This window comes from Vidua chalybeata, chromosome 21 (assembly GCF_026979565.1).
Source record: "Vidua chalybeata isolate OUT-0048 chromosome 21, bVidCha1 merged haplotype, whole genome shotgun sequence".
Classification (NCBI taxonomy): domain Eukaryota; kingdom Metazoa; phylum Chordata; class Aves; order Passeriformes; family Viduidae; genus Vidua; species Vidua chalybeata.
In genome coordinates this window covers 5,712,987-5,734,955 of record NC_071550.1, presented here as the reverse complement: position 1 = coordinate 5,734,955, position 21,969 = coordinate 5,712,987, and the positions used below count along the sequence as shown (strand labels likewise).

The 21,969-nt window shown below is 39.2% G+C and overlaps 1 protein-coding gene across 6 annotated transcripts in view; it reads left to right on the top strand.

The window, feature by feature from the left end:
* SPTAN1 (spectrin alpha, non-erythrocytic 1) overlaps nt 1-21,969 on the top strand; it is a 45,957-nt gene that overhangs the window by 5,802 nt on the left and 18,186 nt on the right. For 2 of the 6 annotated variants that reach the window (XM_053962073.1, XM_053962072.1), the window contains exons 2-28: nt 2,297-2,536; nt 3,159-3,284; nt 3,598-3,666; nt 4,614-4,754; nt 5,691-5,837; nt 6,434-6,567; nt 7,233-7,377; nt 7,472-7,626; nt 8,884-9,019; nt 9,448-9,549; nt 9,780-9,917; nt 10,349-10,459; nt 10,924-11,001; nt 11,175-11,330; nt 11,672-11,876; nt 12,004-12,185; nt 12,463-12,706; nt 13,024-13,146; nt 13,862-14,079; nt 14,820-14,912; nt 15,255-15,389; nt 15,775-15,923; nt 17,271-17,330; nt 19,476-19,674; nt 20,244-20,348; nt 20,882-20,905; nt 21,258-21,293. In XM_053962073.1, coding sequence (XP_053818048.1) covers nt 2,300-2,536; nt 3,159-3,284; nt 3,598-3,666; nt 4,614-4,754; nt 5,691-5,837; nt 6,434-6,567; nt 7,233-7,377; nt 7,472-7,626; nt 8,884-9,019; nt 9,448-9,549; nt 9,780-9,917; nt 10,349-10,459; nt 10,924-11,001; nt 11,175-11,330; nt 11,672-11,876; nt 12,004-12,185; nt 12,463-12,706; nt 13,024-13,146; nt 13,862-14,079; nt 14,820-14,912; nt 15,255-15,389; nt 15,775-15,923; nt 17,271-17,330; nt 19,476-19,674; nt 20,244-20,348; nt 20,882-20,905; nt 21,258-21,293 — 3,648 coding nt within the window. In that variant the 5' untranslated portion in view covers nt 2,297-2,299. The remainder of the gene's footprint in view (nt 1-2,296; nt 2,537-3,158; nt 3,285-3,597; nt 3,667-4,613; nt 4,755-5,690; nt 5,838-6,433; nt 6,568-7,232; nt 7,378-7,471; nt 7,627-8,883; nt 9,020-9,447; nt 9,550-9,779; nt 9,918-10,348; nt 10,460-10,923; nt 11,002-11,174; nt 11,331-11,671; nt 11,877-12,003; nt 12,186-12,462; nt 12,707-13,023; nt 13,147-13,861; nt 14,080-14,819; nt 14,913-15,254; nt 15,390-15,774; nt 15,924-17,270; nt 17,331-19,475; nt 19,675-20,243; nt 20,349-20,881; nt 20,906-21,257; nt 21,294-21,969) is intronic. The other 4 variants (XM_053962075.1, XM_053962074.1, XM_053962077.1 and 1 more) reach the window with 2 other exon arrangements.

The window sequence follows — 21,969 nt, the reverse complement described above, 5'->3', positions numbered from 1 at the left end:
CTGAGCTCCCTGGTGGCTCTGGCAGCACAGACACTGCTGACGTCGGCTGGGGCTGCAGGAAGAACAGTCCATTATTGCTACACTAAAGCACTTCTTTTACAATTGACTCGCTCCACTGTAGTTACAAAAGGAGCCTTTCTTTTAACCAGTTCCAGCAAAAAGAGGAGCCAGATTGCCTGGCTTGTGTGGTGAGAGGCAAACCAGCTCCCAGGGTAAATTACAGAAAGTCTTCCATTTGGCTTTCAATATTTTAACAGTGTTTGAAATTATAATTTAAACAATTGGAATATTTACCTAAATTAATAATGTAAATAATTTAATAATTTAAAATGTTTTCAAATCACTTTGTGGAGGTTATTTTTTAATACTGAAATACAAGTTGACTTGTATTGTACAATGAATGAGTGTACAGTGTTCCAGAGACTGACCAGGATTTAATTTTCTCTCAGCACTGCTCAAACCCAGAATCAGCAGAGGGGCTCCAGCCATGCAGTACGTTAGACCAGCTGCCACTGTGTTATTCCAGAACACAATGCAGTTTAAAAGAAATGTTTTTGGGATTCAAACACAGCATGACAGGGCAGGAAAGGAAGTTTTTAGCAATAACTTCCTCTCCTGGTGGAAAAAGGCTGTTTGAAAGAGTGCTGGAACAAACAGCTGCTTTCTCAGGGAGCCATATCTGTGCCTGAGCTCGAGTTATGTTCAGGGGTTTGAGCTTTTAATACTCAGATACACTAATCAAGTGGAGATTTTGGTAGCACTGCCAGGCAAAACCTGGGTTTTGTTTATGTAACACAGTCTGCACACACTGGGGTGTTTTTTTTTCCTTGCCCTCTTTTGACAGTAATGAGTGGAAGGAAAAACAAAGCTGAATTTTCTTTCCTTCCTGCAAGTGCCGCAGTGCAGTTGGGGCTCAGAGTTCATGGGAGCAAGGAGTGCTGCTGGCACGGCTGTCCTCTGGAGGGTGGGACCTTGGAAGGGTAGCTCAGGAATGTGTGGATTCGTCCCCATATGTTCCTTTCTGTCAGATTGTCCTTTTACAAGTGCTTGGAAAACATGGCCCTGTAGATCACTTTCCAACCTGTGGAGTTTTCCATACAATTATGCAAGATACATGTCTAATTAAAGCATGCAACTAACTAATGACTAAATAACAATTTAATATTTAATGACTTATTTTAACTGATTGTCCATGCTTTGCAGTCTGCAATTCTAGTCTGGATTCTTCCCAGAAAGATAGGATTGAGAAGAACCTTTAGCTTGGAGAGTGCAGAATTGATGGTAGAAAAGTATTGAGTGAGTGACTTGTGTAATCAGTTGCACAGAAAGACATTAATTGCAAAATGGTTCAGGCACAGAGTGTTTGTTGCAGCAACCTCTTGATATGCACTTAGTTGTTAAATAAGTGGTTAAATATTCAAAATTCAGTGATAATAATAGTTCCACTTTTAAAATTTGTGTTACAGTTATGTTCTAGTGCCCAGATCTTTTACTGAAAGTCACATTGCTTTTGGAAAGTTTAGGAACTAAAAATTAAAGGTTGTCGCAATTTTAATTAAAAAGAGCAAAAGCAGATCAGTGGTCAGGTCTTTGCTGCCTGTGGTAACAATATTAGGCTTTAGTACATTAAGCAATGTGGAAGAATTTTCAGTCAGAGCAAGAATCATTGGTTAAACAAAATGTTCCTTGACTTACTTGACTAAGGCCACATCTGTGAAGCCTCTTACTGCCTTCTGAAAGGTTATGTAGAGAGTGGCAGGATGGGTTTGTAACGTTTTTAAATTGAGAGACTAAGGAAGAGATGCATCAGACAGAGAATGTGGGTCTGTATATGTATGTAATACATGTGGGCCACTTAACTGTTGCTCAAAGAAGAGTAATATTCTTTAGTTTAGTATTGAATATTTTAAATACAATATTTTGAGATATTGTATGTTGTACCAGAAATATGTTTTGTCTGTATCTACACATATTTGTGCACAAACCCACATTTTTAGCTGTTGTGTTGGACACTTGCATGATACAGTGAGATGACACAGACTTTATGTGACTGCAGCCATATTTGTCCAAACCAAATAGATGTGAAATGTCTTTCTAAATTTTCCTTTACCACTTTCTGCTGGAAGTGTGGTTTTATTTACATGTAAGATTTTTTACACGTACCTGCACACACAGAGTAAGACTGTAGGTAAACCATGTGTGATTTTAAAAAACCACTTTTTTTCTGCATGAATCTCTTCCTGATCTACCAATGTTTTGTAAGACAAACATAATGGGGTTTTATTTTTGCTTTCAGAAAATGGACCCAAGTGGTGTAAAAGTGTTGGAAACAGCAGAAGATATCCAAGAAAGGCGTCAGCAAGTTTTGGACCGTTACCACAGGTTCAAGGAACTCTCTTCTCTAAGGCGCCAAAAACTTGAAGATTCCTATCGATTCCAGTTTTTCCAGCGTGATGCAGATGAGCTTGAAAAATGGATCCAAGAGAAACTGCAGATTGCATCTGATGAAAATTACAAAGACCCAAGCAATTTGCAGGCAAGTCCTCCTGCCACTTTATATTTCCTGTACTATTAATTTTAGGGCGTTCCAGGTCAGCTGGTATAGAACAAACACAGAAATGAAACTTGATTGAGAGTGAAGAAAGATGGATGCAAATACCCATGACCTTGCAAAGTGCTCTTCAAAAGCCTGGCTTTTTTGCTGATGTAATTGGAATATTTCTAATAATGGATTAGATGCTACATCAGCATAGAACAAAGTGATCAGTGTAATGTAGTGTAAAACCAACTTTGTTTAATTCTAGAATTTGTGGGATGCCTTAACTCTGTGAATAAATGTGAATTATCACTTATTGTTTCCACAAAAAAAAAAAAGGTATTTATAGAAAATAAGCTTGTGTGGGTAGAACTAGCTGACAGGTTCTCAGGGGTTTGAACACTGTCATGTGCAAGAGCAAACACAAGAAAGAAATTACTAAAACTGGGATGTTTGAATCTGCGTGTTGATCCACCACATGATACAACTGATTTCAATGGTGCAGTTTTAGTATTTGTCAGTCCTGAAAATGCATAAAATACATTTAAAATTTTGCTGTTGGGGAATGTGGAGGAGTTCCTGCACCAAATCTCATTTGTGTTCTTTGATGTTTTCCTTTCAGGGGAAGCTGCAGAAGCACCAAGCCTTTGAGGCTGAGGTGCAGGCCAATTCAGGAGCCATCATTAAACTGGATGAGACTGGAAATCAGATGATTAACGAAGGCCATTTTGCGTCTGAAACCATAAGAGTGAGTTTTAAAGCTTTTTTCCCCTCCCTGCCTCTTACAGGCCTTTCCTTAAGCAGTTTGTTCAGATTGCACAGATAACTCTATATTCAAAACCTCTCTTTAAAATTCTACAGGTATTTGATTAGTGAAATCATGAGAAAATTTGTATTTGTAAAGCTTGGAGGTGGTTTTCTCTTTCATGAGCACCCAGCTCATACCTTCTTTTGGATCTGGTTCTGAGGAGAACTGTTTAAAGATGAGATGTTTTTGTAGTGATTATCAAACTTAATTGATAAGTTCAGCATTTCATTCTAACTTGCCTTTACTGGTTCAGTCCTTCACGCCGTACCGGACTGCCCAGCGCCCGATAGTCACGGCCACCCAAGTGGGGTCCCACATACGAGTAGGTGAAGCTTGTGGCTCTGCAGTGCAACTTGTTTTTGCAATGTCTCCTTCCTTCCTTGGTTGACAGTTTGCACCATCCTTCTGGGCAGTGCTCAGAGCTCTTTCCTCCCTTGAAACCTCTTTAATTGAACTTTCTGAGTGGATCAAGTGGTACCCGCCCGTGATGTTCAAAAGCTTCTCTTGAATGACTTTCAAGTTTCAGATCTTGATGAGCAAAGTGTAATAGACAATGGGTGGAGCAGTTACTTTCCTGTTTTGCAAGTTGTGTGCATGTGTGGGAGTGTGGTTTTACTTTTTGTTGTCTCTGTCGTTTCTAGTGGCTCCCAATAGTATTGAAAGGCCAAGTGCAGTCAGAGAAGCTCAGTATTAAAACTAGTAATTGCTCCTAGTATGTCCATATCATGTCACTTCACAAAGTTAGCTAAATATATTTTTATTTAGTGTTAAGATAAGTGGTTAAAATACAGTGAAATAGCTTAAGTTTGACTTAAAACAAATATGTTGTCTTAAATTTGAATAAATTCTGAAAGGAAGATGCTATTCGTTTACTGGTAGTTGACTTTCATATAAAAGACTGAACGTTTGAAGGGGAGAGCAGCTAATTTTTGGTATGACTTCATATTAGCTTAAAATTTAAATCAAATTTTATCTCAGTATGTTTAGCTCATAGTTACTTAAAGATAACTATTTGATAGCTTCATTAATTAATAACAACTATCTAAATACTTGGTTCAGTAATTTCTAATTTTGTGTTACAACACTTTATGTAATTTGAAAACTATTTACTAGAGATAAAATCATGAGGTTTGTCCCTCATCCTTTGTCTAAAGTAAGATTTAGGATGTACAACTTCAGAAAAATAAATAAATCTACTGGTAAGGACAGGAAGGGAATAAATCTCATTCTTTGACAGGGGATTTTAATAACAACATCTTTTTGTTTCAGACTCGACTGCAGGAGCTGCACCGACTATGGGAATTACTGATGGAAAAGATGAGAGAGAAGGGAGTCAAATTATTGCAAGCACAGAAGTTGGTGCAGTATTTACGGGAATGTGAAGATGTCTTGGACTGGATCAATGACAAGGTGTGTAATTACTTCCCTTTATTGTGTCCTTGATGGGAAATTTGATGTGTTTGTGTGAAAAATTTCTGTCAGCATGGAGTTGCTGGAGGTCAGGTAGCCTCAGAAAGCTTGTAAAGGTGCCTGTATGTTTTATTTAGTTATTCACACAGCATCAGCAGTATATGTGCAAAGTACTACTGTTCTTTTGCAGCCACAATAAAAGTTAGTAGTCTAAGAGGAAGCCTGTTTGTTGGAGAGTACTTTTAACATAATCAATTCATTCTTCAACATGTAAAAGCAAATTTTTAAAAATAAATATTCTAAATTATTTGTTTCAGACAGGAGCCAGCCCAAGCATCAAGCAGTTACTAAATGGTTGGAATATGTTTAGATATACATTGTAAGAACATGAACTGCAGGAGGACTGTTGGTTTTGTTTCTTTGAACTCTAAGGAAGCAAGCCACAAACCACATTATCAAAAGGAAAAAAAGCCACAAAATAATCACACTGGTTTCCTTAAATGATGGTTTTCTATTTTATATCACTGTGGGTTCAAACTGTAAACCCTGTATAACTGTTACTGAATACAACACTGCACTTTTTGTGCAAAAATCTTGAGTCAGAAGCCTGCAGCAAATGCCCATAAACACTGTAAAAAGGAACTAATTCTAGTCACTCTGTGCGATAAGAATTTGTACTTGAAAACTTAATATGACCAAGGAGGATAAAAAAAATAACCCCCTTAGTGATCTTGCATATTTTCTGCAATAAGCGTTAGGTGTTGGGGCAGGGAATGGAACTTAATGAATAAACTTCATAGTTTTAAGTCTGACCTTAAACACTGTGATTGTCTTTGACCTATTGAAAATTAGGACACTGTGCTTCCTAATTTTTAATAGTGATTTCCCATAGGATATACTGAAATTAACTTTTTTTTTTTTTTTCCAATGTGCTAGGAAGCAATAGTGACATCAGAAGAGCTTGGACAGGACTTAGAGCATGTTGAAGTTTTGCAAAAGAAGTTTGAAGAGTTCCAGACAGACCTCGCAGCTCATGAAGAAAGAGTAAATGAAGTGAACCAGTTTGCTGGCAAACTTATCCAAGTAAGTAACTTATCATTTATTGGTGTTGAAAATCTCTCGTGGCAAGTCAGTTATCACAGTAAACATTTGTCTGTAACTTCCCCTCTTTCCCCCCTGTTTTGGGGCAGATCTTTAAGCTTTGCTCCACATGGGTACTTGGCTATTTTCTCCTTAAATGGTCACCCTTTGATTCACTTGTTCTTCTGCTGAACAGCCTGAATAATTGCCCCTTCTGGGAATGCTCCTGAAAATATGGAGAGTAGTGATTAGTAAGAGAAATTGTTATATTGGAGTTAAATTTATTTCCCTTGGACAGGGAAGTTTAATATCTCTTCTGGTTTGATATCTGGGGCCTGATCAAGGATGGAGGCAGGGCATTGCAGGGAAAAAGAAGATACTGTTTATAGCCCTCTTCCCATGGCCTAATCAGTATATAGGGAAAACACTACATGAGTATTGAATGTTTGCACAGTGAAATTTCAGGGAAACTATTGAATTGGGTGATCATCTGGAAAGGACAGTAATTATAAATTGATCTCTTGAAGACCAGTAGCATTTTGTCGATGGATGTAAAAGCAAAGAATGTATGAAAGCAGCATTTTTCCTTTGCTTGCCAGGAAACACATCCTGAAGAGGAACTGATAAAGTCCAAACAAGATGAAGTAAATGCAAGCTGGCAGCGTCTTAAGGGACTTGCCCTTCAGAGGCAAGGAAAACTCTTTGGGGCAGCTGAAGTTCAGCGTTTCAACAGGTAGGAACTTGGCTGGATCTGCTGAATGATGTAACCCTTGTGTGGGTGTTTAATGATGCATTCAGCTGCACACAGTAGTATGAGAAGAGCTACTGTCTCCTATTGCTTTGCTTTGCTCTTCTGCATGACTTGCTGAATGAAGACCTCATTGTTCTACAATTACTTCAAAATGGTCATTCTGATGGAGCTTTTCAGAACTTGGCAGTTTTGCTCTCCTTTCCTCTGAGGGCTTTTTCCCCCAGTTCTGTCCTAGATGAGCCTTAAATGGGGTGTGCTTTTTTTATTGGATGTCAGCCCAATTGTTCTGGAGGCTCTGAGCAATGTTTTTCTATTCTCATCTCCATCTATAGCATTTTGAGATTTGCTGTAATTAAGTTGGGGAAGGGTCCAGAGTGGGAAATGGATCCACTCCATGACAGTGCTCAGTGGTGCTGTAATTCCTGGTTTGCATCTGGTAACAGTGGCCTGTTAATATGTTTCAAAGTTTCTTGAGATGCAAAGAAAGTCTATTTATTTGTTTTCTAAAGGATGTTTGTAGTTGGCTGCAGTGTTTATATATATGGGTTTGTGTGCTGCTATGTCTGGCACACGTATGGGAACTCATCCTGCTTCCTTCCTTTTTCCATACAAGACAAACTGCTTTCAATTTGTGCTTTGTTTTGAAGGGATGTGGATGAAACAATCAGCTGGATTAAGGAGAAAGGGCAGTTGATGGCCTCAGATGATTTTGGCAGAGACTTAGCCAGTGTGCAGGCATTACTGCGGAAGCACGAAGGCCTGGAAAGAGACCTGGCAGCTCTGGAAGATAAGGTACCCCTGTGAGATGTATTTCACTTACAGTTTAAATGAGGTAACCAGCTTGTAAAAGGCTGGAAGCTCACTCTCAGTTTGTGCCTGGGTTTAGGTGAAGGCCCTGTGTGCAGAAGCTGACCGTTTGCAGCAGTCTCACCCAATAAATGCTTCCCAAATTCAAGTGAAACGGGAGGAGCTCATTGCCAACTGGGAACAGATCCGCACGCTGGCAGCAGAGAGGCACGCTCGCCTCAACGACTCCTACAGGTGGGTCACTGCAGCAGGACAGTGCTGTTTCCCTCCTTGTTCACATTTGACAGAGGGATCTTGGAAGGAGAAGAAAGGGGTGCCATTTCCAAAATTTTGGGATGATTCTGGTATTTTCGGAGCAGTCTCATTCACCAAATTCTATTTTACAGTAACCTCTTGTAGTAAAAGAAATATTTATGTGATTGAAAAAATATTGCATCTTTTTGTCATTCCCTGGGTGTGGCTCAACTATGAAAATAGACACAGTGATGTTTTAGGACATTTGCTATTTTCTCCATCTGGGTTGAGACGTGCATTTGGAAGTACATTATCTGAATATGTTTCAGTTTTGCTGAAAAGAAAGCTTTTTTAATACTTTTATTACAAATCTGTTCACTAGTCTTTAAGAATCTCTATGAAGACTAAAGTATCATATATTGTTTGGTATATTGTTTGGTATATTGTCTGAGTCCAAATGAATTCCCTGTTTCTGTGGTAGGTTTTTTCTGCTGTGGAGTTTGTGTTCATCCAGTCTGTGTCTGTACTAACCTGGTCTCTGAAACATAACCTGTTAGATTACTGTTGAGAAGACATGCTAAAAACAAACTAATCCCAATATGGTGGTTAGTTTACATTCTTTCTGGTTCTGTTTTTCTGCCCTTTGTTCTTTCCCACATTGTGGGATTTTTGGCAGTGGAGACCCACACAAATAATCTTTTCCTTTACCTTCCCTGCCATAGTCTCTTCAGAGCAATTAACAGCAATTATAAAAAGGAAACAGAAACTGATAACTTTTGCTGATAAGTGTTATGCATATGCCAAAAGCAACAACTAAAGGCATTCTGGAAGGAATTTGAGGATTTGTTTGCTTTTTTTAAGGCTGAGGCATGTGCTGTTGAAATTTTCTGTCAGTTCCCTCCCCCACACAGTATTACAGTTGTGACACAAGCAGCCCTGTGAATTATGTTTCGAACTATATTTTGATTTCTGTTGTCCTCAGTGTGTAGTTAGGAATATTAATTTTACTTACAATATTAGCTATATGCAAAATGTATCTTTGAGACATTGATTTAGAACCCAGCTTTTTCATAACTTCAAAAGACTTATTTTTTGATTTAAAGCATATTTAGTTACTTAATATTCTGAGCAGATTTTTGTGTTGTTTTATTTGTATCTGAGGAACAGCTTTAATGTTTGTAACCCTTTCTTTTGGGAAAGGGAGAGAAACTCTGCAAATTAATTATTCCTAATAATTTTTTGTTTTGCTTACCTAAGGCTGCAGCGCTTTCTTGCGGACTTCCGAGACCTCACCAGCTGGGTGACTGAGATGAAGGCTCTGATAAATGCTGATGAACTTGCCAATGATGTGGCTGGAGCAGAAGCCCTCCTAGACAGACATCAGGAACATAAGGTAGAGTGGTTATACAGCCAAATCCAGTCAGCATGATTGTATGATTTGTATGTCAAACACGGTCTCTGAGTCAGTGTTGTAGCACTGGAATGCTACATTTGATCATGCAACTAACACAGTAGATTGCTGGCTTGATTTAATATTCTTAAATTGTTTCCAGATGGTTGATATATACTAAGTATTAAAGAATGCTTATGATGATATTTTGTAAAAAATAGGCCTGATAGCAGCCAGTTGGACTAATGATTGTTTTTGTTGTCCATCATGAGGAATTCCTATAATTAAGCAGAAAGAACACAGCTCAAATAAACTTTTTGTTTAATTTTAATATAGAAATTTATACCTAACTTATGTGCATTGTAAGGTAATTCTGTCACTCTGTGCTAAGATAAATTTTGGTAACAACTTTTTCACATCTCCTTCCATAGGGAGAAATTGATGCCCATGAAGACAGCTTCAAATCTGCTGATGAGTCAGGCCAGGCTTTGCTCTCTGCTGGGCACTATGCTTCTGATGAAGTTAAAGAAAAGGTAAGTTGAGAGCAAGAGATCCTAGAGGAATTTTGTCTCTTCCTTCTGTGTCCTTTAATTTAAAAGGATAATCACATCAGGAACTGGAGATTTCATTGTTTACACAGGAGATCATTTTCAATTCAGTGTTAACTACTTTTTTTAGAGTCACAATTTGATTTTACATTGAGATGGAAGGGAACTAGAGTGTTAAATAAAATTATTATATTTTCCTCTTCCCAATCAATTAGCTGACCATCCTCTCAGATGAAAGGTCTGCCTTACTGGAACTGTGGGAGCTCCGCAGACAGCAGTATGAGCAGTGCATGGACCTGCAGCTTTTCTACAGAGACACTGAACAAGTTGACAACTGGATGAGCAAACAAGAAGTGAGTGCATATCTTTGAATTCTTCAGATATGGTGGACTTTAATTTCTGGGTAGTCTTTTGTAAGCTTAAGCAATTGGTATTACCTGCTGGCAGTGCCATGAACACCCACGAGTGAGTGGGTGCTGTGCAGAGTTATTTATCTGACTGCCTGAAATGGTGTGATGGCTGTTTCCATCTAATGCTGAAACTATGAGCTGTGACTAGTGGGCTTGATGTGGCTTTTGTGTGTGTTAACTCTTGTAAAATGCTGGTTGAATAAGAAGATAAAAAGAATTACTGGCTGTTAGAAGCATAAAGCAAACACCATGCCAGTAGGCCATCTTTACCTTTCAGTAATAACATATGGCAGGAAATATCCTTGGCTGTGCTTGAGCTCACTTAGAGAAGCTGAGTATGGAAACATAAAAATGTATTTGTGTCCTTACTTCAGGCATTTCTGCTGAATGAAGACCTTGGTGATTCTCTGGATAGTGTGGAGGCTCTTCTAAAGAAGCATGAAGACTTTGAGAAATCCCTAAGTGCCCAAGAGGAGAAAATCACAGTAAGACATTGACATTAGGTCATCACTAAATGGACAAGAAGTGAAACAAAGGCATTTATTGACTGGAGAGGAGACACTGCTAGAGGGTGGTAAAGGATGGAGTTTGCTTTGCCCAAATGATCTTCTGTTAAGTGGGATGTATTAGCTCTAAGTAACAGGTATTGGCTCTAAAATGGAAAATAGTGGAAAAGGTGTGGGATAGGGCTCAATTTCTGCCTCAGAGCCAGGTAACCTGGTGCTTCCTTATCATACCAGCACACAAGTGTATGAATATTTGTCAAAAACCTGCCCTCTTCCACATGGAGAGGATGAAGGTACAGAGAGCAAGGAGTGTAAGGATATAGATCTGCTAATGGCTTTCTGCCAGTTTTACTGTGATAAACTTTGGGGAATTGATACACTAAGCAAATTTGCACAAGCAATTTCTAGTACACCAAATAAATGGAAACTTGTTTTCCCTCTAGGCATTAGATGAGTTTGCTACTAAGTTGATTCAGAATAACCACTATGCCATGGATGATGTTGCTACACGCAGAGATGCTGTAAGTATCCAAAATACATTTAGACTGTAGGCATTAAATCTTGTTCTGCTTTATTATTTTGTATGATTTGACTTCAATATAGGGTAAGTCAGTGGAGGTGTCCCAAGAGGGTACAGTGGTGGTTCTCACGAGCTTGAAGAATTTAAAAACCTTTTACTTTTTTCTTTTTTCAGCTGCTGAGCCGCCGAAACGCCCTTCATGAAAGAGCCATGTACCGCCGTGCTCAGCTGGCGGATTCTTTCCATCTGCAGCAGTTTTTCCGAGATTCTGATGAGCTCAAGAGTTGGGTTAATGAAAAGATGAAAACGGCAACTGATGAGGCCTACAAGGTAAACACAAAGATGAATGGTAGAATGCTTTCATGGCAGTGCCAGGCTTAATCATTCTAATGACACAAAACAACATCAGCCAAAATGTTGCTGATAGTCAGTGGTATTAATGGCAACAGGAGGAATTGTGTAATTTCTTCCTGACCCCAAGAGGCATTTTCCCATCATGGAGTAATTGTGCCTATCCAATAGCTTAAGAATTCTGATTTGAGGCATATTTTTGGCACCAGATCCTCTGGTTACACCATGGCATGTCTATGAATGTAGTCCAATTTCAAAAATTCTTCAGAGATCTTTAGGTACTGATTTTGCATTGGAATGTTCTATTTCTTCATCTGTAGGATCCATCGAACTTGCAAGGTAAAGTTCAGAAACACCAGGCTTTTGAAGCAGAGCTGTCTGCTAACCAGAGTCGTATTGATGCCCTGGAGAAAGCTGGCCAGAAGCTGATTGATGTCAAGCACTATGCGTCCGATGAGGTGGCAGCTCGCATGAATGAAGTCATCAGCTTGTGGAAGAAACTTCTGGAGGCCACTGAGCTCAAAGGTATGACTTGCTCAGAAGAATATGGGCAAATTTCTAGAGGCTTTAGTTGGAAGAAGACAGGAAATGAGTTAACTTCAGTTTCCACTTGACTTACCTGTGCTGTTCTCCTCTTGCCTGTCTCTGTCAGGTATAAAACTGCGAGAAGCCAATCAGCAGCAGCAGTTTAATCGCAATGTGGAGGACATTGAGCTCTGGCTGTATGAAGTAGAAGGACACTTGGCTTCTGATGATTATGGAAAAGATCTTACTAATGTTCAGAATCTTCAGAAGAAACACGCACTGCTAGAGGCAGATGTTGCTGCCCATCAGGTAAGGGAAATAATTTTTATTCCTGCAATTACAGATCTGCTCGCTCAAAAGATGGTATTTTCAGGTATGTTCAGTCAGAGACCTTAGCAGGTCTGGTCTTTATACTTTTTTTAGCTTTGGGTTTTACAGTTTGCTTATCAGAAATAATTTTGAACTAAAACATAACTTGTACGTCTCTAAAAGAATAGCTTTATAACTTCAATAGAAATGAGCTTCTCAGTCACTGCAGCCACCTCACAGAAATTCTGACCTAACGCTGTTACTGGATCCATTTTAGGATCGGATAGATGGCATTACCATCCAGGCACGCCAGTTCCAGGAGGCTGGGCACTTTGATGCTGACAATATCAAGAAGAAACAAGAAGCTTTAGTGGCTCGTTATGAAGCTCTGAAGGACCCCATGGTAGCTCGCAAGCAGAAACTCGCAGATTCTCTTCGCCTGCAGCAGCTTTTCCGTGACATTGAGGATGAAGAGACCTGGATTAGGGAAAAAGAACCTATTGCAGCTTCAACAAACCGAGGTTGGTCCAACCTGGTATCTCTAGGATTCAAATGTCAGAATTGCTCTGTTATAAATTGCATCTGGATAGAAAATTCTCTGAAAATTTCAGAGCTGTTTGTTGTATTAACATTGCCCAGAGTTACATATTTGCCATTGCCCCTGGGTCTCTGTTGTGTTGCTTCTATAATTGCATTGGTAACAAGTTTCCATAGCACTCTAGCCTCATCCTTAGCTTCTCCCTGTGCAAGTTTGTGTATTGCTGGCTGCAGCTGCCTTGAAATTTTTGTTTCATCTAGTGACTCTGATTTAGCTGATTAATTGTTTTGTATCTTTCAGGCAAGGATTTAATTGGTGTCCAGAATCTGTTAAAGAAGCACCAGGCTTTGCAGGCAGAAATTGCAGGCCATGAGCCTCGTATTAAAGCAGTCACACAGAAGGGAAATGCTATGGTGGAAGAAGGTATGTCTCAGTATTTTTTAACTCTGGCTGTCTTTTGTTCTCTGTCCCAGCACAGTTAAGAATTTATGCCTGATTTTGTCCTAATAATAGGCCTGCTAGCAGAATGAACTCCTGGTCATCCTTTCATCCAAAAATAAAAATAGGTTCCTAGATGGGAACCTGTCCTAATTTTGACAGATCTCTGTCTACTCTTGATGAACACTTATTTAGCAATTTTGTGCCTATTGTATTTAGTCTCTATAAGTCTGTTAAAGGGCTCTATCTGAGGTACATAATCATGATGTGAGAGAAAATTCTCTACAAAGACAGTAATTCTTGCTTTTAAATAAATAGGCATCTTTATTTCTGACTGTGTGTTATTAACATGAAAATTTTAAAAATATTAAAAATTAAAATTAAAAAAATAATCCTGCAGGTCTGAAATAATATTTGTCTGCTGCCAGAACTCTGGAAAGAGATGACCTTTTCTGTTTCATCATTAAGACATGTTTTATGTGTCTTATTTTACTCCTATTGGTTAAGATATGCTAGTACAGCTTGATTGACAGGGTCAGTGTTTTTCAGTCTGAGGCAAAAGGACCAGCTGAGTTATGTTTCTATAATTGTAGGCTAAATAGGCTTTAAATTGGTCTATTTTTTTTACTTTGAAGAATTACAAGTAATCTTTTAATGTTGTCTGCTAAGTCCTTTAGTTCCCTCTGCTTCTGTTCCATAGGACACTTTGCAGCTGAGGATGTAAAAATCAAACTGAACGAGCTAAACCAGAAGTGGGACTCTCTGAAAGCCAAAGCATCTCAGCGTCGACAGGACCTGGAGGATTCCCTGCAGGCTCAGCAGTACTTTGCTGATGCTAATGAGGCCGAATCCTGGATGAGGGAAAAGGAGCCCATTGTAGGCAGTACAGACTATGGGAAAGATGAAGACTCTGCTGAGGTATTTGAGATTGTTTAAATCAGTTTTGCATAAGTACAGTGAGGATTTGTCCAGTGGTAAAAAAATGAGCTGTGATAGCTTCAGGATTCTTTGAACAAAGAGAGCAGATTCTTGCATCAAGCAAGATTTTGGCTCTCAGTCAAAAGATGACATATTTTCCTGTGTCTTAGTTGCTATTGCACATGAAATTCTGCTGCTCAGTATATTAAACCAACTGTGAGGAAGCTTTACCTCTGTATTCACTCTTTTACTGGGTTTTGTTTTTTTAAGTATAATGAAAATAATATCAGCAAATTCCTCATGGGATGAGCATTTCAGTATGAGTCTGGTTTTCAGCAGTTCATTAGTCTGGAAGTAATTTTTTTTGTCTGGATATTGTTTTATTGTTTTATTATTCTGTATTCAAACACTACATCCCAGGCAATGCTGACTGACATTTTATCAACATGAAGTGCAGTTTAAAGACACACTTTAAACTTACCCATATCACTCTGGAAATAGTTATTTCTGGTCAGAACAAAAGAATGTTGCTGAGATAAGGTAGAGGCAAAGCACCAGAAGCATTAGGCCCACTATCTAGCCTGTGAATAAATAGAAGTGATTATTCCCATGGGAGTCACAAGGCTGGCAGCTCTGAAAAACCCACATTCCCTTTGTATGGAGTCAAAGTATTTATTTTAAGCAGAGGCATATTTGTAAAATGGCAAGGTGTGCATGTTGTTATTATCATCCACTTTCAGGCTCTTCTGAAGAAACATGAAGCTTTGATGTCTGATCTCTCTGCTTATGGCAGCAGCATCCAGGCATTGAGGGAACAGGCCCAGTCATGCAGGGTAAGGAAAGATGCTAATCATGTACCTAAAATTCATGGGTCAGCAAAAGGTAAAAACAAAGCTCAATAACAGTTGCTGGTTTTGAGAGGTTATTGCAGACTGTCCTTGATTTTCTCAAAAAAAATAGCACTCTATTTTTATAATCATAAGACAGCTGTATTGTTTTGAAGTAAAACAATTTAATATGGTGATTTTCAGGGTTTGAGCCCAGACAGCACCTAAACTGACTCTACAGTAGCTTTAACTAAGGCTGAAGTCTATTCTAGGATGACAATATTGATTATAATAAACATGGAACAGCTCATTTTTTCTTGTGCTCTTTTTTTTTTTTTTTTTTTTTAGCAACAAGTTGCTCCCACAGATGATGAAACTGGAAAAGAGCTTGTTTTGGCACTCTATGATTACCAGGAGAAGAGTCCCCGGGAGGTGACAATGAAGAAGGGAGATATCCTCACATTACTCAACAGCACCAACAAGGTGGGTTCTGGTTTCCTGCTTTGCTGCCCTGCTTGGCTCCCTCAGTGCTGTGTGTTTTGTTTGGTTTTGGCACATTTAGCCCATGCCCCCATTTAGCACTTCAGCTGAAGCTCTTCACTTCATTTCCATCATTCCTCTACAGCTGCCAACTTTTCCAAGACAGGGCACATGTCTGTGAGAACTTTAATTCCCTGATATGGAGGAATTATAATAGATCTCTATCTTCAAAAGACTGTTTGAACTGATCTCCATAGCAAGAGCAAACTGTTGAGAGCATCACTGGTTTCCTTGTGTTAATAGAAGTCTCTGATTTGCAGCATTCAGTTGCCCAGCATTCTTTGTTTGATGTCCTCACAGTGGTTGCTTTGTGGTTTTTTGCTTCCAGGACTGGTGGAAGGTGGAAGTCAATGACCGTCAGGGATTTGTACCTGCTGCCTATGTGAAAAAACTGGATCCTGCCCAGTCTGCATCCCGGGAGAACCTCCTGGAGGAGCAGGGCAGCATTGCACTGCGACAGGAGCAAATCGACAACCAGTAAGATCTAACTGATGAGATATGACACTGCCAGCATTAGCTGGCTTGGCCTTTGCTTCACAGATTGTCACCAGCTTAGGTTAATGCTTCTTACACTAGGGAGTAATTAATTGGAGCAAAACAAGGGCCTCCTTTGCCAGAGGCACCAGATTCAGTTGTTTTATTCCTTCTCTAGATTTTCTAGTTGCTTTTCCCATTTTTAACTGTTGAACTCATGACACTAGAGCTCAACTTACTGTCTGACCTGAGCATTTTATGTGTTCCTTTTGTTCTTGTACCTAACTACTTAAACTTGTTTGTGAGTTATATATGTCCTAAGCAACTCTTGTATATGTAGTTGTCACTTCTTAACGTGTGATCTGTTTTGAAAAGCTTTCTTAAATTTGATTCCATTAAGTACAGTGCTCTCCCTATACAGGGCTGCCTCTGGAGGTGCCCTCCTTACAAGCTGGGGCTACTTTGCTGCTAGCTCATCACTTTTTTTCTGAAATGTGGTGCCAATATTTGTTGCCATTATAGGAGCTAAAATGTGTTCCCCCCCCCGACTTTTTTTTTTTTTCTTTCAATTTTTATCATCTTTTTTTAAAAGAGCAGCATATCGTTGCAAACAGAAAACTGCAAGGCTGCTTGGTAATGACCTTCTTAAAGCACATGGTGGCTGGAGATTAATTCAAGCAAGGGCTGTGGGTGATAGCTGTGAGTGCTAGCCCATCTTATCAAGCCACTTGAAAGCTGAAGCTGGAAGTTTTCTGTATACTCCCATCTGTTTGTGCAGCTACGCTGTCGTTCTGTGTGAGAATTTCCTCCCACTCAGTTGTGTTGAGTCATCAGTTATTACAGTGCCATGCAATAATTACTAGCCTTAGCTCTAGAAGTAAAAAATTAAAATAAAATCACACAAAAAAAACCCCACCAACCCATAACAAAAGCCCTTTTTACCAGCACAAAGAAAAAATTCTGGAGAATTGTGGCATATTGGTCAGGATTTTAATAATATAATTCCCTCCACGGGTTTGCATATGGCTTTTAGTAACTAGAACAGGGTGCCTTATTTTAGTGCCAGGGACAGGGGACCACCTTTTAGTTTCCAATCCCATGGCACAATAATGAGGAAATGAGGAGACCTTATAGAGAGAGCTCAACTGTACTGCTGAGGTTTCCTTACATGAATTCTACTCCTGGTCTGATTTGCTTTGCTTCTGAACAGCACCTAATTTTCTCCATTTAAATGTGAACTCTTACCCATCTCCTACCACGGACCAGCCATGGATGGAGCTGCTGCTTTCATTATTTTTGTTAATCTGACTAATTTTTCGCATGCATTTGCTGTGCTCCCTGTCTGTGCAGGACTCTCATTACTAAGGAGGTCGGCAGTGTATCTCTGCGTATGAAACAGGTCGAAGAACTGTGAGTAGGATTAGCCCTTTCCTAAACCATGCTGTCTCCACACTGTCACTGTTCATCCTCCCTTTGTTTCTTTCTTTGGGAACGCTGCTCCAAAGAGACATTTCTGCAATGAGGATTAGTTTAGATGAATGTGGTGGTCTGTGTTTCCTCTGTTCCTCACAACCAGCTGCTTATCTTGCTGGGCACCTCTGTGCTGCTGAATTGGTTCATGTTTATTCCATCACACTGGTTTTGCTTACCAAAGAGGCTTTAAGGGTATCTGGACTGTTTTCCTTAAAAATTGTCTCCTGCATTTTCTGAGGTGCAGATAGAAATATTAGCTTGTTTATATAAATATATATAAAATAACATCTACCAAGTATTGCATCACATCTGAATGTCTCAAGAGTTTGGGAAGGGTGGGGCTGTCATGGTCTATCATATAAAGTAACATTCATGCTGGATGCTCAAAAAACATTATTTATATAGGGTAATTATTCCTTAATTCTAACACGAACTAAATTTTTAAACCTGTGTTCATGTCTCCTGGAAAAGATACAAGTTTGCATTATACTAGTGGAAGTTGCTGGGAAATCCAAAGCCACAGTGTTCATTGGCTGTGCCTGGCTTTTCATAGCAAATTTATTCATTGAAAATTAAAAATGAAACTTCTATGTAAATCTCTCAAGTGTTGCAAAGCAACTCTGAAGTTAGGTTTGCTTCTGAAAGAGTTTTGCCCCAGATCCTCTATGAACTTTACAAGTATTTAATACCTGATGTTGTTTGCTGAGGCAAACAGCTGCAGTTAGGGCAGGCTTCAAAACAGTGTTTTCAAGTCAGGGTAGAAAGTTTCTATCCAAACCTAATATGAAAGATTCTTAGTTCCTTTCTGCCCACTCTTAAACTACAGAAAACAGGAAGACACAAAGCCTCTGCTTCCATGGAAGGAGAGCTGATTTATCACTTTGGTATATAGATGTTACAGCCCAGGATACTGAGGATTTTTTTCAGGAGACTTTGTCATGTCTGAACTGTTGGTTAGGAAAATGCTGCAGGATTGAACTCCTCAAAATGGGAGGTTGTAACTGCTCAGTATGTGCCCTTGTGTTTTGGGGTGGGAAATGAAAACATCCCCATTTGAGGCCCCTGCAGGTACCTCAGCAGTGTCTGGTATTATTTGATTTAATAACATCAGAAGGAATGTGCTTAATGATGAGAATCTATTGCTGCTGTTGATCACTGTGGTAGACCCATGTCCAAACTGATTCAGGACATAAAAAACTCTTCCAGATGCAGCTAAAACGTCTCATCTTCTGGAAGACTTAAAGTAAGAATGAGCATTAAGTGTGTTTTTTCTGAACGCAGGTTTTTAAAAAACAGGCATTATGCATTGCTAGAGAGATTTGTAATTCAGTATCAGTGACTGCAAAACTGCTCTTGGCTTTTTTCAGCAATAGCTTGGGAAAGGTCTTGTAGGATCATCTGTGTCTAGTTGATTACAAGATGGTTTTAAATAACTGGCTGGTCTTAAAAGGTTTATTTGCCTGAGCAGACCAATTTAAGCATGTTTGAGGTTTCACTTTGTGTCTGTTCTATAGTAAAGGAAGAGTAATATCACTGATGTTGAGAATTGCACAGATATAAAAAGCGTACATGAAATTAGTTTCATGTATTTCCCAGTTGAATATAGGTGTGTTATCAAAGATTCACACCTTGCTTAAACATTCAGCAGATTTTGCACTGGAAAATGGCTACTAAAGATGTTTGTGCCCAAAAGCTGGGAGGCTGGTGGATTTTCATAACCTCATGGCAAACTTGATGTACTCTAGGAAAATACCTCTTGGCAAGTAAGAGCCTGTGGAGTCATTCCTGCCCTGCAGTGATGCTGTAGTTTAAGAGCCTACTGCAGTCTAGGCTGTGATTTGGGTTTACATTTGCCCAGTGAGGTGTTGCATGGGGGAGTTCCCATTTTGGTGTGCAATCCATGCGGAGGAGAGACATGGACCGTCTTCATTCCCAACTGCACATGACTAGCTCATCCTCTACTGGAACAGGGCATAAGTTCAGGGATTCCTCATTTTTGGGGACCCCAATACTTGGGAAATTCCTGTGATTGGACTCAGTTCCATCTGATTGTTCCTTGCTTTCCTTTCCTGCTTGTCCCAGGTATCACTCTCTCCTGGAACTGGGAGAAAAACGTAAAGGCATGTTGGAAAAAAGCTGCAAGAAGTTCATGCTTTTCCGTGAAGCCAATGAGCTCCAGCAGTGGATCAATGAGAAGGAAGCAGCACTCACCAGTGAGGAAGTGGGTGCTGATCTGGAGCAGGTGGAGGTTCTGCAGAAGAAATTTGATGATTTTCAGAAGGTATGTTGTGATGCTGCATAATGTGTATGTTAATTTCGGCCTTTCCCTTCAGGCTTTCTGATCATGTATCCCATGACAATTCTTCATAGCTGAGTAGGAAACATGGCTTTGATTGGACATAAAAGGTCCATAGAAGGTATATATGAATTTCTTATTTCATTTTGTGAGGATAGAGAATCCCACTTTCAAGTGTCTTCAGTTTGATTACGTTCCCCAGGTTGTTCCATGCTTCCCAGCTCCCAGAGAGCTGAAACTCTTTCAACACTTTGCAGTAGAGTCTGCCAAGCTTTGGAGGAATTTCACTTTGTGTAAAGCATAATCTTCAGTTAAGCTATTCCTATTGAACAGAAAGATGCATTTGGTTTCCATCTATAGAGTTATTTCCCCAAGATATGGGAAAAAAAAAAAATCTGGCAGCTGGGATTCCCTGGCACAGGCTGTCTGGGAACTCAGGGTCACTGTGCTCAATTCCTGCTGTTCTCACACTGGGCACTCCTGGTGAGCCACCTTGTTCCACGTGTTCTGCTTGGCTGAATGTTAATGCTGGGATATTTCCCTGTTCTGTGTAGGATCTCAAAGCCAACGAGTCACGCCTGAAGGATATAAACAAGGTTGCCAAGGACCTGGAGTCAGAAGGGCTGATGGCAGATGAAGTACAAGCAGTACAGCAACAGGTGCTCTTTTTCTTTGCCTTAATCTAATCTAAGAAGCAAAATATTTTCCTCCTTTCTTTTGTCTTTTGTCTTTGCCTGGCATTGCAAGATTCAGGCTGTTTTCTAGTGTGGCCATCCCAAGAAGACCTTTAGAATTATATTTTGTAATAATGCTAGAGCAAATTGCAGCACCATCAAGAGCTTTTTCCTTTCTTTTTTTAGGAATGAAAAGGCTTTACAATAATACTAAAAGTCATGGAGAATACATGCATTAAGTCTGCTTCATATAAATTTCAAATTTTGCCTTTATTTATTTTGCAGGAAAATGGGTGAGGAATGTTAGGGAAAAAGAAAAATAGAATAGAGCACAATTCAGAGTGGAGGGAGTTTGTGGGTTTTCTGTTTTGGTTTGAGGTTTTTAGCTTTGTTTTGCCAGCATTTTACATACTTGTGCTACAAATAATTTTATCCTGTGCCAACTAAGTAGGAGACATGTCGGGAAAATGTTCTTTCTGTTAGAAAATAACAAATTGTTTGTCCTCTCTCCTCTGCAGGAAGTCTATGGGATGATGCCCAGGGTAAGTGTTAATTTCTGAAGTGGATGGAGTGGCAGTTGTAACAGGTTTGGCATGTACAAGGAGAAGTTCAGCCATAACTGTAGCTCATTTCCATGATGGAACTCACTAATGACTTTGACTGGACATTCAAAGATTATCTTATCTATGATCCCTTTATTTCCTGAGTGTCTTGCCCCACATCACAGATCTAAGCAAGCAGCATAACTCAAATTGATACAAATACTTGCATGAAAAAATGTACTTACTCTGTTAAGGATTGAACATAGAGATATTTTCAAGATTTTTTTACTGTATTCTGATAGTTTTAGATTCTGCTTCATATTTAAAGCTGTTTCTTCACATTTTCAAACAGGATGAAACTGATTCTAAGACAGCCTCTCCTTGGAAGGTAGGTGTCATTGCTTACTAGCACACAAAAAGAAAATAAAACAAAAATTACAGCATATCATCTTTTTTAGACCATTTGCTTCTCCTGTGCCATAGAAATTCTCAACAGCCTGGTTTTTACCTCTCTGCTACAAAACTCTGTTTAATTTTGAGCTTGTACTATGAGGGTGATTCCAGTTTCTGGGCAGTAGATGTTGAATAATCCCTTGTTCACTCTGCATGAGTTCTTTGCTTTCTGCTTGCTACAACAAAAATGGTTTTATTCCTCAAAGTAAAAACCATTTATGTCAATACTCCTTTAGTAAGGAATATGCTGTATTCCATTAGTCATCTCCAGCTCATTTGCTACAATAGTTAGAAAAAGCCTTTCTCCATTCATTAGAGGCTTACAATGGAAGAGCTGTCACTTTCTAAAGCACAAAAATATCTTAAATATTTTTTAAATTATCCAACATGATGTTTTCCCTAGCATTTCATTCCTGTCTTTTATGTCTTGCATCCACCCTGTTAGACTTAAAGCTGCTTGTACATCTTTTAAGCTGTATAATGTGTGGAAACCAGGTTAGTATGCAGTATGTTGACAGAAAATGCAGCCAAGTTGCCAGGAACTGGTGACTTAAAGTATTTTTTTTGCAAATTGCAAACATGTACATTGAATTCTAAGAGTCTTATAGTAA